At 40.0% G+C, this 13,506-nt stretch overlaps 1 protein-coding gene across 1 annotated transcript in view; it reads left to right on the top strand.

Moving 5' to 3' along the window:
• Nucleotides 1–13,506, top strand: part of Cntn5 (contactin 5) — a 656,861-nt gene that overhangs the window by 630,063 nt on the left and 13,292 nt on the right. Inside the window, exons 20-21 of the mRNA XM_050162227.1 lie at nucleotides 10,172–10,358; nucleotides 10,775–10,887. Coding sequence (XP_050018184.1) covers nucleotides 10,172–10,358; nucleotides 10,775–10,887 — 300 coding nt within the window. The remainder of the gene's footprint in view (nucleotides 1–10,171; nucleotides 10,359–10,774; nucleotides 10,888–13,506) is intronic.

The raw sequence follows: 13,506 nt of genomic DNA, 5'->3' as shown, positions 1-13,506 counted from the left end.
AGGATGATTGGGATAAAGGAAGGTTGGATAGGGGAGCAGGGAAGCACATATCTTAGTTAAGGAAGCCACCTTAGGGTTGGCAAGAGACTTGAACCTAGAGTGGCTCCCAGGTGACCAAGGCGATGTCCCCAGTTAGTTTCTTGCACAGAATTCTTTTTAAAAGAAACCAATAGTGAACATCAGTTTTCTGTGGGTTTTATTTCACCTGTGCTACATGGAGGAAAGTTTTTACCCCAAGTGATTTTTTAAAACAATTCAAATACTATTCAATTGTTCATCTGATATACTTGTACAAAAAGTACTAGAAGATTTTGCAGATATCTTCTAAGATTTATCATAATGTATTTATTTGCTTGGTTTTGAGTCAGAATCTTATGTATCTCAAGCTAGCCTTCAACTTGCCTTGTAGTCACGAATGACTTTGAACTTCTGATCCTCTTGATTACACCCTCTGAGCACAGGGATCACAGGCTTATGCTATCAAACCCGGTTTGTGACACTGGGGACACTGGGCAAGCAGCTCTCCAATTGAGCCACACCCCAGACCTATCATTATCTTATTTTTATGCTATAGATAAATGTTATCTTTGTTTTAAGTTAATATTTAACTTTGTATTATGAAAAGTCTTTAAATTCTCAAACATGTGTGATACAAATAGTAATTTTCAATTCTATGCTCTAGACACTCCCCATAAACAGTTAGTTATCAACTGGGGAATAATCCATTTTATGGCTAATTCTTCTTAATCCTGTTATTTCAAAGCAAATCTCAGCAGTCAAACAAACATAATTTGTTTCATTATGTAAAACAGGAGGTAGAGAGATGATTTAGTGCTTCAAAGTACTTGTATCATCTTTAGAATTCAGATCCCAACACCCATGTAACATCTCTTACATGCCTGCAATCCTCCTGGTCCAAGGAGGGCAGAAACAGGAAGGTTGTGGGAGCTTGCTGGCTTCTATTCAAGCCAATACAACCCGAGACCAATATTCAAAAGGAGAGCCTGTCTCAAAGGAGTGAGTGGAGAGACAGCTGAGACTACCCAGCATCCTCTCTGGCCTCCATGCATGCACCTATTCACATATGTGTACATAAACACAGAGATAAATAAATCTTTTGCAATTATAGACAAAGGCAATCTTTAAATATAAACATTTTTAGAATGTTAACTTTCTCCTTCCTGAGGAGAAGTTGAAGAGCGTATGCACTTTCCATAGTATACATGCACCATATTTTCATTATCCATTTGCCTGCTAAAGGGCATTTAGGTTGTTTCTATTTCATTGCAATTGTGAATGGAACAACAACAAATAAGCTGAGCAAGGATCTGTGGAGTAGGATGTAAACTCTTTGGGGTGTATGCCAAGGAGTGGTATAACTGGGTCATGACAGATTTATTCTTAGCTTTTTGAGAATTCTCCACACTGATTTCTAGAGTGACTGTGCCAGTTTACAGTCCCACCAACAGTGAGCGAAGGTTCCCTTAGCCTTATAACGAATCCTTCTAACGTTTGTCTTAGGTTGTTTTATTTATCTTTGACATTCTAAACTGTGTAAGATGAAACTCAAAGTTCTTTTTATTTACTAGGGGCAGTAACTATTTTTTTTTGAGATAATTCTTATCTCTTCTTCTTCTTTTTCTTCTCCTCCTCCTCCTCCTCCTCCTCCTCCTCTTCCTCCTCCTCCTCTTCCTCCTCCTCCTCCTTTTTCTCCCCCTCCCCCTTCCCCTCCTTCTCTTCTCCTTCTTCTCTTCCTCTTGAACTTCCTCTTTCTTCTCTCTGTTCAGGTCCCAGACCCAGTTTTGAATGAATAATTTATTTCTTTGATCCTTCTTAATCCTCTGTCAGATGTATAGCTAGCAAAGATTCTCTCCCACTCCGTGGGCTTCCATTTCATCAGGATAGTTTCTCTACCTGAGCAGAGAGCTTTGAGTTTTGTAAAGTCAAAAAGCAGGAAAAGCAAGACAAAAGCCTGATTGGCTTTCTCATACCTGATCTGGTCTGCCTTCCTGTTTTCCCATGGTCCCTGTATTCCTCCCTGTACAAGTGTGGTTTACATGTCAGCCTAAGATGTCAGCAGAGTTTAACGCACCTTTGGGAGACTTACCATTTTTATGTTTCCTTCACTTCCTGAAAATTCGTTCTATTCCTGGTGCTTTTTCTACAGCACCCCTCCCTTGCATGCCTCCAGCTAGTAAGGCAGCCCAAATCTTCCTTACCACAGCCAGTGGGACTAGAGTAATGAGAGCCTCAAACCAAACAGGCAATCTCACATGCCAGACCCACTGCAGATCCAACTTCTCAAGGAAACCTACATGGCTTGGACTACTTTAGCAAGTTTGTGAGAAATTTTAGTTCCCATCTGGGCTAGAGTTTGTATGACCTTGCTCCTCATGTAGGCATCTCCGTACTTTCCCTCGGTTCTGCCATGTCATTAGCTGTGCACCAACATCCTGCAACCCCTGCTTCCTCCCTCACTCCTACCTTCTGTGCACTTTGGTTAAATTCAATCTGGTACACTTCAAAAACTCGAAAACTTTGCAAGGAGTTAGCTTTGATTATTCATTTTCTTTATGTTTGTTTTTAAGCCATTAAATACCATACCTGTCTTTCATATTCCTTCTTTCTAGTTTATTTAATATAAAAGATTCTTTCTTGTAAACCTCAGTATTGCTGATTCTCACTTTTGATCTTTGACTAACAAATGAAAGTCAAAGAATGCATTCTGGGTATAATATAATAGGCATATCATACAGTATTAATTATACAATTCTTTCAAGATAATCATTTTTCTAGCTAAAACATTAACATTTGGTCCAAAACTTATTTTCTTTCATTTCATTAAAATATATTAAAAGACACCTGAGTGTGTGAGTCATCTCATAAAGCATATTTAAGCATAGTAGTAATGACAATTAAATACCCCCAGAATTTTTTCTATTCACTGTATTCCTTTTTTAAAAAATCTAGTAAGGAGGGACTGGAGAGTTGGCTCAGCAGTGAAGAGCACTGACTCCACTTCCAGAGGTCTCAGGTTCAATTTCCAGCACTCACACGGCAGCTCACAACTGTCTGTAACTTCAGTTCCAGGGAGCCCAACACCCATGGCAAAACACCAATTAATAAAAAATAAAAATAAAATTAAAAAAAATCAGTAAGAGTGCCAGAGGTACTGAACAGGTAAGAGTAACTGCTGCCAAACTGGATGGTTTTAGTTTGCCAGAGTTCACGTGGTGAAAGGAGAAAATAGACTCCCTTGAGCTGTCCTCTGACTTCCTCATGCAGACCACAACACAAATACACACAATGCACACACAAATACACAATGCATACACAAATACACAATGCATACACAAATACACACAATGCACACACAAATACACACAAATACACAATGCATACACAAATACACACAATGCACACACAAATACACACAATGCACACACAATATACACACAAATACACACAATGCACACACAAATACACACAGTGTAAGTAAATGTAATAAAAATAAGGGAAAAGGATATTCTAAGTGAAATTAAAGATGGTAAAGAATGCAAGAAAACTGATGTCTGAAGTAAAATACACAGATCAAGAACAAGTTTAACTCTGTGCAACCAATTTTCTTTCACTGTTTTAAGATAGTAAAAACAACGTATCTCAGAAAAATAAATAGCTATGATTCAGCAAGTGACGCCATTGGTAGTCCTGTCCATTCCCACCTTCCTTGCTTCACAGACGCTAATCACTATTCCACTGCCTCATAAATATTCAAACTTTAACGAACCATTGTTTACTTATCTTATTTGATCCATTAAATTGTATGTATCTTTTATGATAAAATTACCTGTGGGCACAGAGCAACTTATATGCATGTAATGTAGTCACACTGCCTACCAACCCATCTCAGAGTATCGAGTGTCAAGAGCAGGTTTGCTAAAATCAGGAGAGTCTGAAGCTGGAGACAAGTAAAACAAATGCATCTTCTGCGGGAACTATGTCCCGCTGGTCCAGGCCTCTACAGCCCTTGACAAAGGACATGCTGAGGTTGAATGTTGCATAAGCCACGGAACTATGCAATTGTTGGAGGCAAATCCAGCACTGGTCAAGAAAAGGTTAGAGTGTTTTTAAATGCCACTGCAGATCAGCGCAGAATGCCTGCCTTCTAACCTTGGTTTCCATTTATTGTGTCTGTTGCATTTAGCAACGCCAGTGGATCCTCTGGAATTATAGAAATGCAGCTTTTCCTAATTCTCTTTAAGAACGGAGTCATGAAGACAAAGACAACCTGATTGTCATCCCAGCGAGTGACATGAAGTACAATCATTACAGAGCTTTCTATGTTTTCCTTTCCTTTCATCTCTGTGCAATGACCCAGCCTCAAAATCCTATTTTCTAGGTTCAAGCAAGCAATGTAATAGCCTCTGGCCTCCTTCTCCTTTATCTTTGCTTCACTGAAACAAACTGTACCCAGGCACGTGAAGCTCTGCGTCTCATCTCAGGCCTGAGATTTCTCTTTGTTGCAGGGGAGATAGGAGTGGGCATTGACCTGCACAGTGCGGTCCACGGTCTAAAAGGTATAATTCAGAGATGCAGTGCCCCCACTCCAATAAGCCTTCATGTCCTCTTAGAACACTTTAGCGCTTTCAAGTCAGTTGGGTAAGATGCAAAGGTAATTGTACAATATAGCAAAGTCTAAAAAGAATGATAATAATAAATGATCTAGTGAGGCTCTTTTTAATTTATAAATATTTATTTTACATAAAAATGTTTATTTTATTTTGAGATTTTCATATAATTACAGCATTTCTACCTTCCTTTTCCTCCCTTAAACTCCCACATACCCTTCCCTGCTCTCCTTCAAATGTATGGTGTTTTTGCAGTAATTTTTATTGCATGCATGTATATATGTATGTGCATATGCATACATATCCCTAAATATAAACTGTTCTGTCTTTTTCATGTTACTTTTGTATGTTTTCAGCACTCACTGTTTGGCATAAGAAGTTCCATTTAATAGATGATAAGATAGATGATAATAGATAAACAGATGTCAGACAATTGACAGACTGATGAATATGTAGATGATAACTGTACAATAGACATGAGATAAGACATTTATTTGATAGTAGTTAGAATTAGAGTAGAAGACAGTAAGAAAGATAGATGGGAGATGACAAATAAGATGGGCTAGAGCGGCTGAGAGTAGACAGATGGCAGAATACGGAAAGATGGTAGATGGGGTAGGAGGAAGAACTGTGGTTGGAATGTAAAAGAGGGAAGAAAGAAAACAAAGATGGCAGTTAGATAATAATCTCCCACCCAGAAGTCAAGCTGTGAGCACGTGGTTCTATGTTTTCAGGAAGTGAGTGAGAACAATCTTTTCTCTACTCAAAAACGTCTCAGGATATGAAGAAAGCACAATCAAAAGCCAGACTCATAACACCAAAATGAAATATTCAATAAGAACAATGAGATGCAGAGTTAATAGTCCTAGAATTTTTTTATTATTTTATGTGTATGACTATTGAGCCTGCATGTATGTCTGTTACCACAAGTGTGACTGGTGCACAGGGAAGCTAAAAGTGAGCATTAGATTCCTGAGAACCAGAATGAAAATGGTTGTAAGCTGTCGTGTTGGTGCTGGGAACTGAGACTGGATTCTCTGGAATGCAACCAGCACTCTTAACCACTGGTCCAGTTTTCCAGCCCCAATACTGCTAAATATTTACATTGAAGCTTCAATGTAAAACCCTAAGAAATAACCTCAGAATGCACAGTAAATGTGTAGAAAATTGTGCTTTAAAAGTAGAGAGAAAATGGTAGACGTGAAGGACCAAAGGATTTGGATTCATGAACACCGGTAGCTTCAGAGAAGGTAGAATATTTACAGCAAAGATATCCCCAAAAAAAGTTGACAAAAATCTCATACACTCAACAACAGCAACAAAAACCAGTATTTCTTGTCAGACGTTAATAAAGCTGTTTGCCAGTTATGTTCTAAATGAAAACTAATATTTTAACATGAGAAAATAGAAAAGATCAAAATAAACATTAAAGACCAAGAAGATATGGTGGATTTCAAGTGGCAAACACTCTAAAGTATTTGACAGCAGGGGACAGAAAGCCTTCAGCCAGGGAGCTGAAGCCAGGAAAGTGCTGAGAGAGGCCCCTCTGAAGAGGCTTACATCCACTCTCTGCCAAGGGAAACTGCCCTGCATGCAGCTTACATGTACCCAAAGTAAGATTTAAATATAACTGGCTCCAATGCCATGGTCTACTGAGAGCTTGTAACTACATGGAAATTTCCTTTTATTTGTGCAATTCCGTTGGACACAAAATAGTACAAACTCTTTGAAAACTGATGGGGCATTTTTATATCAGAAGATTTAATTTTTGCCCTAACTTTCAAGCCCACAATCTTATTTCTGAGATTTGTTCTAGGAAATTAAGATGACACGCCAAAAGCACTGGCTGTGAGTTAGCCACAGGGAAACTTCAACCAGAAGCAAAAGTCCCCCAGTGTTCAGAGCACTTCCCACACAAGCAAAGCAACTGGCATTTAGATCCCAGAACCAAGTGGCAATGGCCTGTAACCACCTCTGAAAGCCAGAGATAGGATCTGCAGACAAAGCAGGCGAGAGACTGGCAAGATCACTTGAAATCAAGGTCTGAGTGACAGAGCCTGCCTTAATGAATAAGTGGAGAAGCAATAGAGCATGGTGCCCAGTCAACCTAGGGCTTACACACACACACACACACACACACACACACACACACACACAAGAAAAGATAATAAATTAATTAAATAGAGTCAAAATGACAGTTGTAAATTACTCAAATGTTTCATAATAAGATGGTGGTTATGTCATATACATCACATATGATATATCTTTAAATGGGAACATTTATGTACAACAAATCATGGAAGGAAAGTAGGACATGAAATGACAGGTATAGACATACATGCACAAACATAGGAAGAATACACAGAATCCTGTGAGGGAATGAAACAGTGGGCTGTACATGATGCTGATACTAAGTAGTATCTTTTTAGATTATTTTTTTGTCCTGATATACAAAACATCCAGGTCCATCATTGTACTTTGCTCCTATTTAGCGTTTTACATATTCATCTCTCCTTATGTTATTAACTTTATTATAACAATTTCACATGTGGAACTCAAACTATGTGAGTGTATGGAATCCACATCTGATGGCAGAAATAAAATGCGTAGGCGCTCAGCCTCATGGCAAGTGTGTGCCTTGCTGGTATTTTGCAGTCCCAACTCAACTCAAAAATCACTGAAGAAATAGTATATTTAATACCAGAATTTTGTTTGCTCCTACATCTTAAAAGTAAAGAATTACAAGTTCACTATTAATTACAACTCTTTGATCTTTCAATGATTTATTATATATGTATTAAAAATGAATTTTTACATTTCTGACTGGGCTGGAGCTCAGGTGAATAAATTTTTCTCTTCATTGGTTTCTCAATACACACATTGTTATTTTATTTGAGATATTTAAATTTATAGTGGTTTCTCAGAAAATTAATGAACATCCAATCTTCAAAAATCAAAATGTGTAATTTTTCAGAAACCTGCAATTTGGTTAATTTAATCAATTAGCTATATCAAAATATACTTAATTATATTTTAAAAATGTAACTGGTTAAAAGACATTGATGCAGAAGTCAGGAAATTAGATGCATCACCGGAAAAGAAAAAGGAATGTTCGTTCAGCCAGTAATTTGTCAACCAACTTCTTAGTTTGAAAATAGCCTTTTCTTCTGTTCAAAATAGTCTCAGAGTCCAAGCAAGACAAGCTGGGCTTTGGAATCGGAGATAATGGGGCCAGCAGCTTGTGAAAGGCAGAACGAGGGCTTCCTATTTTGGAAAACTACTTTTCAAATTTCACTCATGTGACTGTATGCTCCTCCAATTCTTTGGGGAGTCTGGCGGGAGAGATTTATCATTTTACTAGCCCTCTTTTCTAAAATTAGAGGTCTCTACAAATGTGTCAGTTGGGGCTCACTTGTGAAGAACTGATAACTGTCCTTTAAGGGAGGTGTAGTGTATGGCGGCAGTTAGCCAAAATGAGGCAGCTGTTGCAGGAGATTGTTAAAGAATGACTCTCAAGATCAGACTCTAGGAACACAAAAGACAAAGCTGATGGTTTTAAAAGAAGGAGCCATCAAGGCCAGAAGCTTATGCCCTTGTCGTGACTAGGGAGCCACCGAGATTACTGCAGGGTGCAGAGAGAAAGGCGTCCTTCGCTCAAGGACCTTGTGATTAACATCAAGTATAGGATCCCACCTAGTCAGCTCCGATTTGAACTAGCAAAATATGAGGAGCAGCGAACCTAATTCTTGAACCCCACCAAGCCGGGGACTAGGCAACAAAACATGCATTCATGCTGCTGGAGGGAGGAAGGACAGAGAATGCTTCCATGTCTTTGTTTGCCAGCAAACAAGTAGAAGTGGCAAGGCTCCTGCTTATGTGTGGCTTCATACGCATGCCCCTGCCTTACATGTGGCTTTTATACGCATGCCCCTGACTTACATGTGGCTTCATACACATGCCCCTGACTTACATTTGGCTTCATACACATGCACCTGCTTTACATGTGGCTTCATACACATGCCCCTGCCTTACATGTGGCTTCATACACATGCCCTTGCCTCCCAGCCAAACCAAAAGCCTGGACAGAGCCCAAAATCACAGAGCATTTGAGAAATACAAATGTCAGTTCTCCAAAAGCCAAGTAGAGCCCAACAACCAAGAATGGACACAGAGAACACATGAAGTCCACCTGCTTACTCTGCATCTGTACAGACCCGTTGAGCAAGTCACCAAAAGCCTCAGTGTCAAAGGATGGTGTATGATGTCCTAGGGCAAACATCACTTTTTGCAACAAAACTGCCATCATTTGCCTCTGAAGTTTGAATATGAAATTTTGCTCACAGTCTCAGTTTGTGATCACTCTGTTTCCAGCATTGTTTAGGAAGTTTGTGAGACCTTTGGGGGTTGGAGCAGCACTGGAGGAAACAGGTCACTGAGGGAAGGGACTTGAGGTTTTATAGCTGTGCCCTACTTCCTTCTTCTCCCTCCTTACTACATGAGAAATGGGACTAGATGCTGGCACACCTGCCCTGCCTTACTGGACCATACCCTGTTGAACGCTAAGTTTCTAAACCTAGACAAACCCTCTTCTACTTAAGTTTCTTCTCATCAGGTACTTTGACCACAACAGGAAGAGAAATAACTATTTGCATTCTGTCTCCAAAGAGGAAAACCAGAGGACCCCTCATCAGCCAACTTCAGCATGAAGAGTTTGTTCTACCTCTAATAAATTGACAGACTACTGTATTAGACATGAGGAGAAGGCAACAGCAGTTCATATTTAGAAATATGTTCAAAACAATACAAGGCCAGCAGGGATGGACTAAGGTGATGGCTCCATAGTCAAAGTGCTTGCCACACCAGCAAGAAGACCAGAGCTTGGAACCCCAGTGTGAATGCTGGGTGAACGTGGTGGCCACCAGTAACTCCAGCTTCCCAAGGCAGAGACAGCAAATTCCCAAAGTCAGCTGGCTAGCAAGGCAATCTTGCTGATCACCTCAAGATTTGATTGAGAAACTTTGCCTCAAATAATAAAGTGAAGAGGGATCTAGGAAGATCCTGAAACTAACCTTGGGCCTCCACCCACATGCAAACACACATGCACATAGGTATACATGCCATACAATGCACTCAAAAAGAAGAAAATGAAAAGAAAAGGTTGCAGTGGTATTTTGTAACTGTCGTTTTCCCCTTGTTGTGCTTGTTCCCTTAGCCAGCATCTAGGCTGCCTCAGGTCCCCCAAGGCATCATGGTGATACGCAGGCTCCCTATTGAGATTAAGAGCTTTAGTGGGTTCCTATGTCACAGCCACCTGAGACATGCTGGAAGAAATCCGAAGATTCCAGACTCACTCCTCATTGTCCACCCTTTAGACCAACAAGCTTAGATAAGAGAGAATCTGGAAAATGCTATTTGGCTTCAGCCCCACAGCAGTCATAGCAGAGGGGAAAGGGGAGGAACAAGGAAAGGGGAGGAGCATGTCAGGCAACCCCAATCCCAGGGAAAGTTTAAAATTAATTTATCTTGTGATAATGTATTGACAGATTGGTTACTGGAAAGATATGGAGCCAGAAGACTCTGCAGAAACAGTGAGAACCAGAGGGAATGAGTCATTCGTCATGTTGACAGGATTGGAAGGAGACACCCTCTATCACCTCTCAGTCAGGGCTTACAATGGAGCAGGATATGGGCCACCCAGCGGGGAAGTGAGTGCCACCACCAAGAGACACCGTAAGTGACCTGAGTTTTTGTGTGAACATCTTTGCAGGCTTCTGCAAGCCACATGATCAGAGGCGCACGAGGTGCATAACAAGCAGAGTCGAAAGGGAGTCTTGCTTCAGTGCTCCGATCTTAATTCCAAAACCAGCTCAAAAAAAATTTCGCATTCACAGTTTGTAAAGGTTATCATCCTGTGAAACAAGGCTAAGCGATTTTGACGCAGAAGGGAGATAAAAGGATTCAAGTTCAAAAGCTCAGTGGAGTAGCTATTAAAATGACACTCCTGGAGCAAAGCCCTCTTCATCCGACTCCAGCTGGGGGAAGCCTTTGGCACCAGCCACCGACCAAACACAGCACAGAAATTCTCAAGACTGAAATGAAGAAGTGTTTTTGGAGCTTGTCAGTTCACTTCCCTTTTTGTCTTGCAGCCCCAAGTGAGCCTCCTGGCAACCTCAGGTGGGAGCAGCAGGGGTCCCAGGTTTCCCTATACTGGGAGCCAGTCAGACCTTTAGCCAATGAGTCTGAAGTCATGGGCTATAAGGTTAGTATCTATTCGTTCTTTGAACATAAACACGTCTTGGAAACTGTTGTTACTGCAAGGGTGGCTCATGAATGGGGCATCAAGAATCCTCTGATAACCATTTCTGTTTCCTTGATGGTCTTTTATTCTTCACAGATGTTGTTTTTGAAACTTGAATAGATGTATGTATTATAGATTGGGCCTCCTTCCCTCTTACCCCCAGCCTCCATTCGCTCACCCATCCTTTTCTCATGTATCCTCTCTATCCCCTTAGGCCAGTTCTTCTTAACATTTCCAGTGCTGAGACCTTTTAACATGGTTCCTCATGCTGTGACCTCCAGCCATACAATTATTTCATTGCTACTTCATAACTGTAATTTTGTTATTGTTATGAATCATAATATAATCATCTGATATGCAGGATATCTAATGTGTGACCTCTGTGAAATGGTCATTCAACTCCCAAAGGAATCGAGACCCACTGACTGAAGACCACTGCCCTAGATGATGTTACTTCTAGTTTATTCTCATATATACATGTATCGTTTTATATTTCTCTATAGAGGAATTTGTTTGGGTGGAAGCATCACCCCATCTCCTGACATTTATATACTCAAAGACTCTGGAATGTTTCAGTAAAAGTTCCATCCCAAGCCCCTCCCCTGGGAGTTGCTGCAGTCCAGACTCCACCTCCGAGTAAGACCATCAGACAATGACACCCTCCCCCAGGGATGCTCAAGACCACTCCCATAGGGTATTTAAACAGCCTTCCAGAGAACATACATGTGGTTTTCCCCATCTTCCTTCCCCTGGCTCCTTTCTGGGGGGCTGGAAAGCCACCCTGGAGTGTTTGTATTCATTAAACCTGGTTTTTTTCTAATTTGGTTTGATTTGGATTATTGCATCAGTGGAGAGGTTTATGGGGTGCAAAACCTTTTCAGAATCTGTGAACCACAAGTGGGATTACAGATATAATAGTTATCCTTCTGCAATTGACTTAACTTGCTTAACACAATGCTTTCCAATGGAATCCATTTTCCTGCAAATGACATAAAGAAAAGAAAATTCCTTTTTCTGTATACTTTCCTCATCCATTCTTTTGCAGTTGAACACCTAGGGCTGGGGTCATAATTTATCTACCATGAATAGTATTGTAGTCACCAGCCCTGTGCAATTCCCTCTGAGATACCTCAACCTAGAAACACCTTTTCATTAATTACTCAGGGCCGTATAGCTGGGTTATGTGGAAGATCTTTGCTTTGTACTGGGTCTATTTCTTAGACTGAGTGCATTCTGGTGGTGTGTAAAGCAGTGGTCAAACTCAGCTCTAAATCTGCAAGGCATAGGAAAGAAATGATTAGAAAAAGCATTAATTCCCTGAATTCAGATAAAAACAATTCATGTGAAAATAGCCTGTATCACTCGGTGCCAGATGGAGGATCCTGGCCGTGTCTTTCCAACAAACTTCGTTGGCTGATGACAAAAGCCTGGACTTCTAAGACTAAATAGGGTAATTTTCTGTTAAAAAAAATAAAACAAAAGAGGAATAAAATGCTGGGTAGGCAAATTAAATAGGAAAGAGTCCATGGAGAGAGACACATGCTACAAAAGGCACATTCCACAGGCCTCTTGCCCGTGTTTATAGGAGATCCGGGAGTGGGAACCTCTACTCACCCTGAGAAACAACTTTGTTTAAAAATATATATGATGTACCTCAATATCTAACTTTTGGACCATATCATCAGATTTTAATATCAAATTCTGTACAGAATTACGAGTTGAATATTATTTATAATAGGTCTGAAAGTATTTTTTAATGATGGTGTTTAGACTGAAAACCATGATAGTATAAGCTTCCTATCAGAAATGATAAAATAGTTTGTGCATGAAATAGCAAAAATCTGAAACTTAACAACAGATACAGTGACAAATGCAATATCCTTCTATATATATGCATGGATGACTGTATAAAGTGGTAAATACTGCAGTGTTTCTTCACTGAAATTAATACTGATCACAGTCTTACACTGAAGCATGCACACACATACACAGATCTGACGCAATTCTTCAGAAACATATAATTTCATCATTAATGGGTAGATGGGTCATTTTCTGGGTCATTGCATAAGCTCCCTCATTTCCACATCTCTCCCCAACAGATTATATCCTTTGAACTCATCCTTCAGGGCAGATATGCTCTTCAACAGTAAGAGAAACAGTATTTTCAGAATGGTGACAGACCATTCAGAAACAAACCCAACAGCACAAAAAAAGTAGACAAATAGCCTTATGAACTAGAAAGACATACAATTCTTTCTTTAAAACAAAGTGATAAAATCATGTGACCACCAAGAAGGTTGGTGGTTAGGTGCGTCTCCAGTGAGCCTAAGTTCCAAATGACTAAAGAAACCATGGTTGGCGGGGTCCACAGCTCCCCAACAATTCTGAATCAGTGGCTGTAACACAATACCAAACTTAAAGAAGAAAGTGCATTGGAATTACATTTCTGCTGTACAGGAGAGGCCAAAGCAGGAACTTGAAACATCATATTCACAATTAAGACCAGAGAAAGATAAATGTATAGTCCCTTGCTGGCTTTCTCTCTGGTACATTCCTTTCTACTATACTTCTATTTTTTTT

This window comes from Alexandromys fortis, unplaced genomic scaffold (genome assembly GCF_014885135.2).
Source record: "Alexandromys fortis isolate MF-2015 unplaced genomic scaffold, M_Fortis_MF-2015_v1.1 scaffold_112, whole genome shotgun sequence".
In the NCBI taxonomy this organism is placed as follows: domain Eukaryota; kingdom Metazoa; phylum Chordata; class Mammalia; order Rodentia; family Cricetidae; genus Alexandromys; species Alexandromys fortis.
This window is presented reverse-complemented; position numbering and strand designations above follow the sequence as displayed.